Raw genomic sequence first — 16,486 nt, forward strand, 5'->3', positions numbered from 1 at the left:
CTGGCTCTGTCAGGCTTGAGACAGATGAATTTTTTCTTCTTCTTCCCAAGTCTCAATGTTCTCATCTGTTAAATGGGGATAGCTGACATATATTGAGGCCTATCGTGAGCTATCGTGAGCTGAGCCTGGATTATGCCTCTTTACATGTCTCATTTAATTTTTACAACCACCCTCTGAGGTGGAGGAGGAAACCAGCTCAGAGAGGTGAAGTAACTTGCCCAAGGCCACACAGCAAGTCGTTAGCAGAGATGAGATTTGCCTGTAGGTGGTCTGGCTCCCCAGGCTATGCCCTTAACCGTTGGGCACACTACCATCTCACAGGAGATAACCATTTCCTTCTTAAACCGACTCTGCAATGACCAGCCCAATTCTGTGTTCACAGCTGTGTTCTCCAGGGTACTACTTCTCCCACCTGGCAGTAGGTGGCAGCTGGAGTAGGAACCAGCTGGTGTCTGGGAGGCCCTTCTGATGCAGCGCCTTCCCCAGCACACCCCTGCCGACCTCTTCCCTAAGCCCTGCCCATCTCTGTCCCCTGGCTGCACACCGCCTGGCATTCCCCACCCCCCAGAGGCTTTCTCCCAGCTCTCATTGTAAAAGAACCTGCCTGCACTCTGGGCTGATTCCCTGGACTGTAGCCCTCAGCCTCCAGAGCAGGAAATTATAGGGAAGGGTGAGGACTCTGGCAGGGAGCGGCCACCACAGGGCTCCAGCCATCATCTTCCTGTAGGAAGGTGGCCCTGGTCAACCAGATTTCCAAAAGAATCTAGATTTTCATGTGATTTTCCCATTTTTCAAATTCATTTTTCTAATTCAAAATTTAAAAAATACCACATATAACGAGAGAGAGAGAGACAGAACGACAGAGACAGAGAGACAGAGACAGAAAGACAGAGAGACAAAGAAAGAGAAGGAACCAAACCAAAACAAAACACCAACCCAGGAAACACAGCAAAAAAATCTCAAAAGCTTGTCTTCAGGCCAGTTTGCAACTTCTGACCTACCCCGTCCTACTTCCTTTGCCTACATAGCAACTCCATTTTAGAGATGGGGAAGGGGGAGGCCCAGAGCGATGAGAGGACTTGCTAAAGTGTTGGGAGGTCCGGGTGGGGTGTAGTGGCCAGTACTCACCTCGGACTTCTAAGTTCTTCCCACCACGCTCCCCCTCCCAGCCTCCTCCCCAGGCCCCGGCTTGTGTGGGCCAGAGATTATTTTCAAGACCAGCTTCTGGATCCTAAAGAGAGAGAAAAATCACTGTAGCCTGATGCTGAAGGCCAAGGTCACCACGACACATCTCAAATGCTCAGTGATTGTCCCAGGGTTCCAACAGAGGCATTTCTAAAGGGCATGTCTGCTAGAGTCATTTCTAAATTGACAGAGACTGGAACCTTGTGGAACTCCGGGGACCATAAGACATTGTCAAAATCCATTCCAGTGATAAACTCGTTTATTAATTGTGAGCTCAGAGGAGAACGACTCATTTCTCTGGGCCCAGCCTGTCAGCTTGATACACAACATTCACTGAGCACCTACAATGTGCCAGGAACTGGACTGTTGGGGGCTGGGGGCGGGTTTGCAGCCATAATCTCATTTAACTTGCCCAGAAAATGTGTGAGATTGGTGGTGTTGACTCCATTTTATAGCCAAAGAGGCTGAGGCTCAGAGAAGTTAGGTAAGGGTCCAAGGTCAAATCCAGACCTGCTTGACGCCAAGTCCAGGCTCTCTCCATCTCAGCAAGGCATCTACCTAGAAGTGATGGAGAAGCTTTCTTGTTTGCTGAGGTCTGTCTGGGGGCCGCAGTGGGGGCTAGGGTAGTCAGGAGAGGCTTCCTGGCAGAGCTGATCTTGAACAAAGAAAGAAGATGTATTAATTTCTTATTGCTATAGTAACAAGTTAGCACAAACTTTAATGGCTTAAAATAACATCAATTTATTTATTTTTGTTTATTTATTTTTTGATGTGGACCATTTTTAAAGTCATTATTGAATTTGCCACAATATTGCTTCTGTTTTATGTTTTGTTTTTTTGGCCGTGAGGCATGTGGGATCTTAGCTCCTCGACCAGGGATTGAACCCGTACCCCCTGCATTGGAAGGCGAAGTCTTAACCACTCGACCACCAGAGAAGTCCCTGGATTTATTATCTTAAAGTTCTGGGGATCAGAATTCTGAAATGAGCCTTATGGCTCATTTCAAATCAAAGTGTCGTCATCCCTTTCTGGAGGCTCCAGGGGAGAACCTGTTTCCTTGCGTTTTCCAGTTTCTAGAGGCTGCCTGCATTCCTTGGCTCGTGGCCCCATATCACTCCAACCTCTGCTTCTATTGTCACATCTCCTGTTCTTGACTCAGACCCTCTTGCTTCTCTCTTATAAGGACTCTTGTGATTACATTGGGCCCATCCAATTAATCCAGGATAATGTCCCCATCTCAAGATCATAACCACGTCTGCAAAGTCCCTTCTGCTGTATAAGGTAACGTACTCATAGGTTCTGGAGATTAGGGCGTGGATATCTTTGCCGTTATTCAGCTGACCCCAGAGGAGGACAACACTCCAAGGGCCAGGGCTACGCTGGAGGCACAGGAGGGTGTGGAATGTTCAGCAAGCAGCCAGTGCTGAGGTGGGCAGGGCTACTTAGCACCTGCTTGTCAAGGATGCGGGTCCCATAGTAAAACACATGAACTTCATCCTCTAGAGCAGTGCTCCTCACACTTGAACATGTGCTCGGGTCAGCTGGGGATCTGGTTAAAATGTAGACCTGAGTCAGTAGGTCTGCTTTGAGTAGAGAGGCTCTAGAGAAGGACAGTTCTGGAAAAGATGGTGACTGACACAGAGAACAGCCCCAGCCAGGCCCTGTGTTTCCAGAGCAACGCGCTGATGGACGTTTGAATGGCATTCCGTTCCCAGGCGCTCTGTTACCCAATGTTTTTTGCACATCTACGAGAGCAGCCACCTAGGGTCTCCACCATGACCTCCAGTCAAAGCCTAAAGGGTTCTATCTGACTCATGAAAGGAAGATTCCCAGTGTCGTGACCTCGGGCCACTCACTGGCCCTCTCAGGCCTTCGTGGACAGGTTGTAGGGCTGGGGTGGACAAGATGACTCTTGGAAATAGCGTTCAGACCCAGGCTCTTGGCTCAGTTAAATCAACCTGGGCATATTTTTAGAGCTGAATGTCTTTCCTTTGAATCTGACTCTTTGAAGATTGGTACCCTCATGTGTGTGGGGTAGCACGGTGTTTGCTAGAACCCCCCTATCCCTGAGGAAGTTGGATAACTGAGACTTTGCTGTGTATTTCACTCCCACATGTAAATATCAGGGAGGACCATACAGGGTCTCAAAATGTTGCATCGCTGCCGAGTGTCAGGGATAGAAATGACCTTAGCATTGTTTGGGGGGCTGTAAGCCCCAATGCTCACGAGTGCTAGGAAGGAGCCATGAAGGGGTGCAGGGCGCTGGCTGGGGTCTGGGCTGCCCTGCTTGAGGGGGGCCGCCCCAGCTCAGCCTCACAGTCAGCATCATACGGGCATGCGGGTCTTATAGTCCTGCATCCACCCATTTTGCAAACAAATCCAGAAATCTGGATTTTTATGTGAAGTCTCCTATTTTTAAATGTTGATAATGAATTCAGATATTTTTAAAATACTGTGTGGGCCAAACAAGACAATTTTGCGGACTGGCTTCGGCCTGTTGGCAGCTTGTTTGAGAATCCACTTGTTTTACCGGGAGGGAAACTGAGGCCCCTGGAGACACGGGGGCCTTCCAGAGGTCCCACGGCATCAGGGCTGGAACTCAGGGCTACAGACGTGCGGTGCAGCCACCATCTTCAAGGCAGCCCCTTTCCCCTAAAATCTCAATCCCAGTGCCTGTGACAGAGTCACCCCAATCATGCAACATTGAGCAGCCGGGGAGGTGGCAAATCCACCTCTACCCCAATCTGCCCCCAATGTGCTTTGTGACAGGGGCACATCCTAACTCCTCTCTGGGCTAACTTCTCATCTGCAGATGGAGGGCTGGGGACTCGGGGACCCCCAAAGTCCCTCCCCATAGTTCTTCGAGGCCTCTGGCTTTCTCCTCCCATCCCCTGTGCATCTCTGCCTCTGAGCTTCCAGTATTGACATTTCGCAAACAGCAGCTTTCATGGAGCTGTTTCCAGCCTCAGGGGTCCTGGCCCACGCCATTTACATGATTTAACATGCTGGGTTTCAGGGGGCGTGTCACCGAGCCCACAGCCAGCGGCCACTGCACCACGACTTATTGATTTGACATATGAAACTGATGGATTTGGGGAGGAAAAATGTTTTCTCTTAAAATGCCATTGCATCTTGGGATTTCATATGATTTTACCACAATCCCCCTGTGCACCACCCCCGCCCCCCCGCCACCATAAAAATTTTATTTGTCCAGTGGCTGAGATGCAATTGTTCCAGGCTGCCTACTCCTTGGCTATGTCCCGTGGGAATAACAACGATGACAACAATAATAGTAACAGTAACTAACACTTACTTAACACTTGCTATGTGCCAGGCACTGCCCTTAGCACTTCACTGATCAGTTAACTTGCTTTATGCTCACAACAGTCCATAAGTGGGTACTAGATCTATCCCCAGTTTATAAGTGAGAAGACAGGTACAGTGTGTGATACCACTTGCTCAGTCTCCCAGCTAGTAACTGGCAGAGCTAGTGTCAATCTAGATGGCCTGGCCCATGTCTGGCTCTTCACCCCTGTGCCTCACTGCCTCTTGTAATTATTGTAATTGCTAATAATTATACTAATTAGGAAGTAATAGTAATACTTAGCTCTCTTGAATACTTTCCAAGTGCCAGGCTCGTGTGACTTAAAGATATTGTCTCATTTAATGCTCACAAGTCTATCACGCCCATTTTTCAATTGAGGAAACAGAGGGCAAAAGGTTAAGGCCCCCAGCCAACGTCACACATCCAAGACGGTTCCCGCCTGTGACTTTCCCCTCAGCCAACGAGCTGGCCCTGGAAAGTGTCTTAGCAAGGGCGGGATTCCTGGGCAAAAGGGAAATGGTTCTTGCAAACCCATCAGTTGCATCAGTGGAGGGTCAGAGCTGGTGTCATGAAGATGTTTTTTAAAAAGGCAAAAAGTGCAGCTAACAGGATTAGCTGTCACCCCACAGGCCCTGCACCTGATGAGAAATCATTTCATTTCTTCTGCCTCGGGAGGTCACCAGTTCTCAGCTGCAAATTGAGCCATTAGCATCAAGTTTCAGAGACTTGAAACAATCATCTCTGTGATTATTGAGCCTTTCCGGGTGGCACCAAGGCTCCCCGCTGGTCCTGCCCAGAGGCTGCCAGCCCACTGTCCTTCCCAGCTTCCTTTATTCACATGTGCCTGCATTCCATAACGCTAATAGTGGGCATTGATTTTAGACCAGACACTACGGGATGATTCCCGATTGTTTCATTATTCCCATTATACCTTCTCTCCGCTGGCCAGACGCCAACAAACTACGGTCTAGCATTTATTGACTCAATGCCATCCCCCGCACAAGTCGACTCTCTTTTTTCTACATACATTTGAAAGGGGACTTCAGATCAGCGATGCTCATATTTGAATGTGCATCAGCATCTCCTGGAGGGCCCGCTAAGACACAGATGGGGGACTTCCCTGGTGCTGCAGTGGTTAAGAAACCGCCTGCCAATGCAGGGGACGTGGGTTCGAGCCCTGGTCCGGGAAGATCCCACGTGCCGCAGAACAGCTAAGCCTGTGCGCCACAACTACTGAGCCTGCGCTCTAGAGCCCACGAGCCACAACTACTGGGCCCATGTGCCACAACTACTGAAGCCCGCGTGCCTAGAGCCCATGCTCTGCAACAAGAGAAGCCACCACAATGAGAAGCCCGTGCGCTGCAACTAGAGAAAGCCCACGCGCAGCAACAAAGACCCAACGCAGCCAAAAATAAATAAATAAATTTATTTTTAAAAAAAAAAGACACAGATGGGTTCTACTCTCAGAGTTCCTGGATTCAGTAAAAGGCCCAAGAATTTGCATCACAAGTTCCCAAGTGCTGCTGCTGCTGCTATTTGGGGCCTACGCTGGGACCACTGGCTAAGATCACTCCTCTAATTGGATCCCTTGCCATAAAAAATGATGTGCCAAGGAGGCTGTCTGCGGGAAACAGACTCTCCCAAATGGTTCAAATGAAGGCACTTGGATGAAAGAACCCCTAACAGAGGCATGGAAAGGGTTAAGAGAATCTGAGGCCCCCAAGGGCTGATGACAGAGGGGAGCCGTTACCAGCCTTGGACAGGAAGGAGAAACGGGCAAGAACAGTGTTCTGGGGTCTGTGAGAATAGTAGCTGTGACAACGGAGCTGTAGTCGTGGGCAAGAGGATGAAGCTGATGCCAGAGAAGTAGACAGAGACAGAGAAGGAGCAGGGCAGAAGCACGCTGACCTCCCTCCTCCCATGTGCCGATTTCCAACTGGTGCCCCCCATTGCTGAGTCAGAGGACCAGGGAGCTTGGGGATGCCCTTCTAAGGAGTCAGTCCACTGGGGCGCAGAGTAGGGCAGAGAGGGGTGGAGAGCTGTGGCCTGGGAGGGGAGGGAGAGGATGGGGGTGATGGAGAGTCCGCAGCACAGAAGGCAACTGTCAAAATGTTCTTCAAGTCTGCTTAGGAACTGCTGAAGATCTGAGCCCTCTCGTTGTTTCAAACAATCAACAAGTGTTAGGAAAGTGTTAAGGACATATTATCGCCAAGCGGAGACTCTCTTGATTGGGCTGATAAGAATTTTAAAAATAATGGAAAAGCGAATAGCGTTTTCACTCTTTGATGCAGACAATTTAATGTTGTGGTTCTTCACACTTAACACCATCTCTCCCCTGGTGGTGGTGTTATTGAGTCCAAGCTTGTACTGCTCATGCATGGCAGGACAACAGATGGAGTTGCTGGGGCAAGGAATAGCGACTTTATTCCGAAAGCCAGCAGACTGAGAAGATGGTGGACTCGTGTCCCAAAGAACCAGCTTCCCCAAGCTAGAATTCAAGCTTCTTTTATACTGAAATGGGACGGGGTGTGGTTAGTCGTTGCAAACTTCTTGGTGCCGGAATCCTTTGTTCTTGCAACTGTCCAGCTAGGTCAGGTCAGGATGTTCCTGTAAACCTCCAACAAGACAAATGTTCTTCTCTGTTTTGCAACTTTTTATCTCTATATGAATGGAAAAGTGTTACACCTATAAAGGTCAGAACCTTGAGCATGGGCCATCCTGTATATTTCAGGCTATAGGCAATATTCTTAACTAGTAGCAAAAGCAATGGAGTATAAAGGTTAAAGGAAAAGAAACCAATCCAATATGGAGTCAGATTTGTTCTTCCCTATTACAGTGGGAAACACAGGTATAATTTGTACTTATTTATCAGCTCACATCAGGCATTGGTTGAGGGCTGCTGCTGAGGTAGGTGGAGGGCAGGGTGGTGTCAGTCTCCCAGCAGGTGGGGACTAGGCTCTGGTGACCAGGGCAACCCCTGGGGCAGAGAGGTGCTGGCAGGTGGCAGGTGCATTGAAGTGCTGTCGGCAGGGATGGGTGGGACACCCACAGTGTCACTACACCTTTGCGGCCCCTCCCCACCCCTCCCCTTGAGTATTAATGTTCCTGTGGATTCCACTTCTTACTCTTTTCTCTTTTGCTCTAAATGCTTTCTTTGGGCATCCATCTCTTTAACAATCACGGCAAACGTTTAGTGAGTGCCCATGTCTTGCCAATGTCCCCACATCCCTGTCTGAGCTCCAGCTGCCTCCTGCACATCCCCACTGGAGGTCCTGCAGCTGCTGCAGACCCTGCACATGCAGGAGTGGCTGAGCTCACCGCCTTCCTACCTTTAGCATCATCCCATTCTCGCTGAGGAACGATGACTGTCTGCTCAGACGCCTGTGCTGGAAACACGGCCCCACCCTGGACTCCTCCCTCTCCTTTGCCATTGCATTCATGGGTCAGCAGTCCACTGAGCCCACCCCTCTGGAGTTATCAAGCTCCCCACTTGTCCTCACCCCCGCCCCCATCATTGCCACGGCCCAGGCCACCACCATCTCTCCATGGAGCGCGGCCCAAACCTCCACCGGGTCTTGCAGCCAACCCCCTTCCAGAGCAAGCCTCCCTGCGTGTCTTGCCCTTGCGAAGCCCTTTAGGACTGCACCTGCCTCTGCAGCATGGGTCAAACCCATCTTTTCCAGCCTGGTTCCCAGTGTTACCTACCAGGGTTCTTGGCCTCCTTAATCAATAGAAATTGATAAGAGGCCAGACAAGAAATTCAGGCAAGGCTTTACCGGGGCCCCTGCTGCAGCAAGAGGGAGCGAAAACAAGCAACAGTTTCCCTTGCTCGCTGGCTCCCGGAGTGAGGGTGGGGTGGGGATGCGGGGGGGGGGCTGGGGGGGGGCGAGCTGGTTCCTTATATGGGGAGAGGGTAGGGGCGGGTCCAGGGGTCGGGCCAGAGGCGTGGCTTAGGTGTTTTGCCCACCCCTTTGGTGGTGCTGTGTGCAGGGGCATGCGCAGTACTGTGCTTTTGTTCCTGGCTCTTCAGAAGTGGCAGTTGGGTTTTTGTTTGTTTGTTTGGGGTTTTTTTTGCGGTACGCGGGCCTCTCACTGTTGTGGCCCCTCCCGTTGCGGAGCACAGGCTCCGGACGCGCAGGCTCAGCGGCCATGGCTCACGGGCCCAGCCGCTCCGCGGCATTTGGGATCTTCCCAGACAGGGGCACGAACCCGCGTCCCCTGCATCGGCAGGCGGACTCTCAACCACTGCGCCACCAGGGAAGCCCCAGCAGTTGGGGTTTTTGTCTTTTCGTATCTTGTTTTCCGTAATCATAATTTGCCCCAACTGCCAAAGCGCACAATTATTTTTAGTCCTTTATAGTTTCTTTGTGTTTTGTTGCTCAAAGAGACTTTGTCCGGTATGAGCATTGCAGCAAAGGGTCCAGGTCCTAGGTCCCAGCCTGAGTCACCAGCATCCTCAAGACCCATCTGCTCTTCCCTGCGACCTCCTTCCCCACCACACCTGGTGGCCGGCTGGGCTCAGGATCACTGAGAACCCCCTTCCCCACCATAATCCCACTCCGTGGCCATCTTCTTGCAAGAATTCCGATGCAGGAATTCTTTGGGATGCTGGAGTGCACATAGATGAGAGCCATCGCCAGGAAACCCAACTCCCCCGATATGACTTCAGAGTGGCCATTCTATCCTGATAGGTTACAACCTCCCTACCCATGATGGTTTCTGGAGTCAGAGAGGCCTGAGTTTGAACCCAGATTGACTATATCACTCACTATCCAGCTGTGTAGACCAGTGGTTTAATCCCTCTGAACCTCAGTTTGCTCATCTGTAATATGGGTGCTGCATTGCTGCCTTGCAAAGTTGTCAGGAAGATTGGGGGAGATCATGCATGTGAATGCTGGTGTTTGAGGCCAGAGTCCCTAGAAACAGACTCTGGGCTGAGGATCCATGTGCAAGTCATTTATAAAGGAAATGCCCTGGAGGAGAATGGTAGGGGAATTGAGGGGAACAGAACGGGGAAGGGAGGAAGGCAAGTGAGGGGGTGATGTCAGGCCAGGGCCCAGAGAGGGCAGCTTCAGTTTTGGCCCTGAGGGAGCTTTGCAGTGTGGGTCACCACCCAGGGTGGTCTCCACCGGAGCCATGGGGCTGGACTACCCCAGTCGGCCACTGGTTGACAACAGAACAGAGAGGAAAATGTAAGTTTCCAGGCACTTTCTGAATGAATATGGGCAAGATGTAGTCCAGTTTCCCAAAGACAATCCTCCAAAGACAGAAACGCTAAAAAGAGGTGCAAGGACATTGGGTGGAACATTAACATTGTCCAGTATGACTTGGCACGTGATAAACACCTAATATCCCTTGGCCCTTACTGTGACATTGTTGCTGCTATTAGCATAACCTCAGCAACAGTTCCGCTTCTTACTATAGTTATTAATTTCCTTGGCTTAGGTGGGCTGTAACTTGCAGACAGATGCTCTGAGCCCAGTGGCTAGACAGGGAAATAAATCTGGCAGAAATAAGAAGCATAACCGCAGCCATGCAGCTGAGATTCCACTGCCTGTTTCTCCATGGTTAACTTAACTCCTGGAGCATCTCAGTCCCCCACGCCCATCCCAACTGAAAGAGCAGAGCTGGGCCCTGCTATGGGGGGTGGTGGGTGGGGTGGAGGCTTGGCCAGGGGCCCACTTGGGCAGGATGAGAGCATCCCCTGGGGAAGCAGGGGCACTGCGGGGGAGTCAGCTGAGTCGGTGAGCCTCACCCTGGTGAGGCTCCGCCCACCAGCAGGGCAACAGCAGCTGGAGGTGAAGGCTGCTGGGAGGGAGAGCAGGGCTTCCTGAGGACAGCAGCACCCCTGCATGGCCCAGCTCACCCTGCACCTCCTGCATTCCTCCTCGCTGCCCGGTGGGCCTTGGGCCAGCGAAGGGCCTCAGAGGCTGCGAGTGTATGGTGCCAGGGGATGTTTTAACAACATCCAGGCTGCCAAGAGCACATTATTCTCTTACAGAAATCCAAGGGATTGCCCAGGAGATGCGATATTTTTGTAGCAAAAAGAAAAAGAAAAAAGTTCTTCAAAGCTCTGAAAGCCCCGTTGCATTAGGAATGATGGTGGGTGTTTGAGAATCTGGGTTCTTCATCAGAGAATAGATCGGGGCTCAGACCTTGCTGTTTGTTTGCTTCCCTCACTGAATGGTGTATATCGGGCGTCCCTAGGGCATTAAGGTGGAAAGGACAACTTGTGCAAAGGCAGAGAGGTAGGGAAGGACAGCTTCCGAGAAAAGAAAAACTGAAGGTCCGGACTGTTGGTTGTAAGAGACAGAAGTTCTACCCCAGACCGGCTTAGGCAAAGACAAGGATCTCTTGGTTCGTGTGATTGAAAGAACAAATGACTGGCAGCTGTAGGCATGGCTGGATCTGGGGGCTCAACGTCACAGGACATGGTCTTCCTCCATCTCTTGGTGCCGCCATCCTTGGCCTTGGCTCTGCCCCCAGGAAGGCCCTTGCTACTTGATGCAGTCACTTCCATCCTTCCATCTTCCCAGCCTCAAACCCAGTGGAAAAAAGGAATTTTCTTTCCCAATAGTTTCAGCAGAAGTCCTGTGCCTGACTCATTGAACTGATTTGGGTCATGTGTCCATCTCCGGCTGGCCAGGCCTGGTCCATCCTTAGTCCCTTCTCAAAACCTATGGTTAGCGTGGCTTGGAAGGTAAGTCACATGATGTGCTCCACCTCTTACTCGCCACCCTTTTTCTCAGAAATCACGTCTGCTCCCACAGTGTCATTTCTCCCTCTTGACTGGCTCTAACCTTGACCTCACTCAAGGACCCCTCGGCTCCATTTCCAGTCCCCGCCGTGTTCCTCCCATCCGACAATGGTAATGACACACATGAACTGAGCTCTTACTGTATGCTAAGCACAAGCTCGTTACGTTGCTGTGTGAATCCTCGCAGCACCACAATACTATGAGATAGGAGTTATTATTATTCCCATTTTATAGGTTAAGAAACTGAGGCATAGAGAGGTTCATTCCTGAGCCAATGACTAGAGTCAGAAGGACACGGAGTTCTGACTGGCCAGATACGAGTCACGGAGCCAGGGTGTGAATCTGATGCAACTGAACCGCACAGACTGAGAGAGGAAAGGGGCTCTTCAAATAAAAAGCATGTGGGAAGAAGGAAGAATAATGTAGGATGGGAGAAACAGAAGACGCCCCCTAAATTAGGTGGCAAATGATGGTAACCCAATTTGGACCAATTTGGGGGAAGAGGGAGCTGTACTACGTTAAGGTATAAAAAGAAGCTTTGGATAGCCACAGCACTGGCAGGATGGGGTGCAGCTGGCCTTCAGGAACAGCTGGAACCAGTCGCTCGTACTGACAGAGTGCCTGGACTCCCATCTGGGCCTCTCTTCCTGTCTACTTCAGTGGGTTCCAAGCACAGATTCCTAGAGAAGGGCCTTGACTGGCCAATTCTAGGTCACGTGATCACACTGGATCAATTAGCTGTGCCCGGTGGGGTGGGACCACAGCAGAGCATGGCAGCTCCCAAGAGAACCACGAGGTTGAAGCTGTGGGAATAGTAGTGGTGGTATCTAGAAAAAAGTGGAGTAGGGAACAGGGTAAATAAAAATGTAGGTGTATACCTTGAGGGCAAGCATGATGTGTGTAAGAGTTGGGATGCTTATAGCTGTGAGTAACAGAGAACATCATACTGGCCGGCTTAGCCACAGGGAAGCCCTCGGGGCTGGTGGTTGCGTGGCCCAGTGAGGTCATCTTTCCACTGCTCTGCTCAGCAACCAGTGTCAGCTTCATTCTAAGGCAGGTGATCTCTGGGCCTTGAGATGGCTCCCAGTGGCGGTCATGTAACAGATGAGAAGAGAAAGAGAGCCTCCCATCCAGCCACAGGATGGAAGTTCCTCCCTCCTATCTGAATGGACCCGCTTATTGGTCACATGCCTCCCTGAACCAGTAACTGTCATCCTGAGAGTGCCACGCTCTGACTGACTTAAGCCGGGCTTCCTGAGCCAGTCCTGGTGAGGAGGATGGCTGGCCAGGATCGCCTTACCTGATCAGGACCCACCCTAGAACCGAGGTCTTCCTTAAAACGACTTGATCCCCCAACCCAGGGGCGTGGGGTGGAACGAACCCAGGGAGAGTCCACCCTGTGCGTCCTCACCTCACGACCTCCCTACCTCCTCCGTGCAGGGGTCCTGTGGCTGTCGGTCGTCTCCGAGGTGCTCTACATCCTCCTGCTGGTGGTTGGTTTCAGCCTCATGTGTCTCGAGCTCTTCCACTCCAGCAATGTCATCGACGGGCTCAAGCTCAATGCCTTTGCGGCGGTCTTCACGGTGCTCTCAGGTAAGGCAGAGGGCCTCGGGCAGTGGGGCAAGAACACACCGGAACCAACCCTGTGACCAGAGCAGAGGGGAATGCGGGAGCTGGAGCCACCCTCGGGCTAAGTCCTGATTGGTCCATCTAGGTGACCATGGGCCAATCACTTCTCTTCTCTGAACCTCAGTGTTACAATTTGTAAAGTAGGATTTGTCTGCTCCCCTGTTCTCTGATTCAGCACGTGTTTACTGAGTGTCTTGTGTGCCAGGTCATGTGTTTAATAAGTATGGGGTTATAGTAATGAATGGAAACAGACAGTTCCAGTGCTTCCTGGAGCTTAACACACGTAGGAGAGAGAGAGATGGGTTTGCTGGAGATGTATTCAGGAGATGAACGCCCCATGGCGGGTGATGGATTGGATTTGTGGCACGAGGAAAAGGGAGGTGGTTGTGAAAATGGGCGGACGGTGGCGTCTTTCACAGGGATATGAAAGGGGAGCCTGCTGGGTGTGGTGGGCACCTCACTCATCTGCTTTATCGTATTTGCCCTTGAGACCTCCATGGGGAGATGACCAGCAGGAAGCTTGATGAACAAACACATTTGGAATCTCAATGGTGAAGGTGGGGTGAGCAGAGATTGTGGGCAAAGGCCAAGGACTTTGAGGGTTTTAGGAAAGATTGGATGGTCAGCGGCGGCAGCATGACTCAGGGAGGTGGAGACAGAAGGCTCCAAGCAAAGGTCATTGGATTAGATGGCCAGGTGCCCGGAATAGCCTCAGCAGACCTGGGTCATAAGGGGTTAAGCCAGGAGTTTGCCAGAAGGGAGTCAAAGGAGCCTGTACACCATAACTTCAGGAAGCCTGACAGAGCAGTGGCTTGGCTGTGTACGACATCTGTTCCTAAAAAGCCAAATGTAAACTGAATTTCTATAAATCTAATCTTATTCTTCATGCACTGGAAGAACTCTTTATTTAATGAAACCGAAACGATGAGCCTTTTGGTAAGGGAGATAATCGCCCCCTAATTGAGGTATGTGTATATAACAGAAGGATCTCTCAAAGAATAGAGAGCGGAATTCAAGAAATTATAGCATGCTGCATAGATCAAAACATGCGCATTGTCATTCCCAGGATGTGGGAAATCTAACCAGAACAGTAAAGGGAAGAAAAGAAAAGCAGAGAGATCGTCACAGCACAGTGTCGATTTTGGCCGCCCTCCCCTTCCCCCGTGACCCTGTTTTCAGCTATTCCAGACCGAGAGATGGGTTATTCTTTGTTTGCTGTTATTAAATGTGTTTATTATGCCTGAAATCAGTTGTTTTTTTTTCATATTGTATTCATTTACTCCACCAACACTCACTGAAGGCCTCCTGGGCTCCGGGGTCGGTACTAGGTTTGGGGGAGTCAAAGAAAAAATGACTCAGTCCTGGCCTCCTGAAGTTTGCCATCTTGTAGCGACACAGACTCATCAAACCCTTGTAACGTGGCAAGTTGACCTTCGTGAACTGGGTGTGGTGAGTCCTGCAAGGGGGCACCTACGTTTGCCCAGGGGGTGCCAGTGGGTTGGGTGGGGCCTGAGGAAGCAATCATTTGAGCTGAGACTTGGAAAAAATCTTTAAGAGTTTGCCTTGTTGGACAGCTCGGGGAGGGCATTTTGGGTGGAGGGAACAGCATAGGAAAAAGCTTAGTGACGTGGCATATTCTGGAAACTTCACGTAGTTCAAACTGATGGGAACGTGAAAAGGCAGGCGAGTAGGAGTGTTGAGAGATGAGGCTGGAGAGCCGGGTAGGGGTCTTGGTGCTTTGCACTGGTCTGTAGATTTTATCATGCAGGCAATAGGGAGCCATCGAAGAATCCAGAGCAAAGGGTGATACGGTCAGGTTTGCATTTGGGGATGAGGGTTCAGGATGCAGCACAGGAGGAGTGGAGCCAGAATGGAGGTGAGGAGGCCGGCCAGGAGGTGAGAAAGGGTGAGGCCCCAGCCCCATGCAGTGGCTGTGGGGAGAGGCGATGCAGGCACAGCGCCTGCAGACTGACTAGGAGAGGTGGGCGGGAATGAGTGGGTTGGAAAAACTGAGACTCTAGGTCAAAGGTTCCTAGTGTGGAGTCCACAGAATTCAGAGAGTCCGTGAACCTGGATGGGGGAGAAGTTACATCTTTATTTCTCTAACTTGCAACTGACATTTAGAATATCTTTCAAATATGAGCGGAGGTAACGCATCACAGTCGTGGGCGGCACCTGTGACATAGTCACCAATAGGAACCACGTTTTTCACATGCACATATCTTGAAATGCACTCCTTCAAAAGGGCAATACTTCTGAGAGCTTCCGCTGAATCTTATCTAACATGCTAATGAAGAAGCACATAGATTACTATATAACACATTTGTTTGAATATTTTGCTAATTGTATTTCAGTATAACTGGTTTCTTCTATATCCTTTTATTTTATTTTATGGAGCTGAAAACATTATTCTGGGGAGGGGTCCCTAGGTCTAGATGGCCAGACCCCTGATCTGGGCTGGCATTTGGCCAGGATGGGATGGTACCACCAAGATGGGGAAGGTGGGGAAAGAGCAGTTGGGGGAGATGATGGGTCCCTTTTGAACAGGTTGGGTGTGAGGTGCTGCGGGGTGTCTAGGCTCCTTTCCTTGTCAGTGGTTTCATCTCTCCTTTTCTTTCTCTCTACCAAGCATCAAAGAATCCCCTCCATTATCCCAAGCATCCAGCCCTCCCCTCAACCTGCTTACTCCTGTCACAAAACAAAAGCTGGTGGCCAGCCCAAGGCAGCTGTCTATGGTTCTTCGAGCCTCTCTCGTGGGGAAGTGGGTAGGGGGCTCTTCCCCCTACCTCAAAGGGCTTATCAAAGTTTTCACCCCTCAAAAAGCCCCAGTTTCCTTCTAGCGGGGAGTCCCACTGCTAAAGAAAATAAGATCATCTCCGTAATTTCAGGCAGATAAACAATGCACAGCTCAGGGAGGTTAACTGACTTGCCCAAGGTCACACAGCTGGTCAGTTGTGGAGCTGGGATTAAACTCGGCTCCTGCTGGCTTCCAAGCCCTCTGCTCTTTTCTCAGGATCGCACTGCAGGAGTGACCGGGCAGGCAGGGAGGGAGAAGACTTGTAAGTCCTCAGAAAACAGTAACTGAGAGGGATGTAGCAGCCAGATGATGTGATAAACTAGTGGTGGAGAGAAAGGATTCTGTACTCATGCCTGGGAGAAAATAAACCGGAGAGAAACACGAGACCGGAGAGAGCCAAGCCCCTGACTTGCCTGTCCTGGAGGAACCAGGAAGCTGGCCTTTCGGAAGCCCCTTGAGAACAAGGCAACTGGTGGCGGGGGGGGGGGGGGGGGGGCGGGAGTTGGGGGGGTGTTTGGGGAGGGTGAGAAGCTTGGAGGAGGTGGGTGGGCTTCTGGTTTGTTGCCGTGGGAGGTGAAGGAGTGGGCGAGCATCGACTGAGTCCCTGTGGGGAGAGGGTTGGGCTCTGATGCTGCCGGACCAGCTCACACCGAGGGGTCCTCAGCCCAAGGTCAACGCCTTCTAGGGTAGAGGAGAAAGCAGAGGCAGGGCAGCCCCTACGGGAGCCAATTACTATAATTAATTATTATAATGAGCCAGTGGGTTAGGATTAATCTTAATTGCCGACAGGGAC

General features: G+C 50.9%; 1 protein-coding gene across 2 annotated transcripts in view; it reads left to right on the forward strand.

Annotated features, from left to right (window-relative positions):
* The window catches only part of GSG1L (GSG1 like), a 221,502-nt gene that overhangs the window by 134,821 nt on the left and 70,195 nt on the right, over window positions 1-16,486 (forward strand). The window contains exon 3 of one of the 2 annotated variants that reach the window (XM_065892928.1): window positions 12,708-12,860. The exons of the other annotated variant lie outside the window; for it this stretch is intronic. Within the exon in view, the coding sequence (XP_065749000.1) occupies window positions 12,708-12,860 (153 nt within the window). The remainder of the gene's footprint in view (window positions 1-12,707; window positions 12,861-16,486) is intronic. 2 annotated transcript variants of the gene reach the window in all.

Source organism: Phocoena phocoena, chromosome 15, assembly GCF_963924675.1.
Source record: "Phocoena phocoena chromosome 15, mPhoPho1.1, whole genome shotgun sequence".
NCBI lineage: Eukaryota > Metazoa > Chordata > Mammalia > Artiodactyla > Phocoenidae > Phocoena > Phocoena phocoena.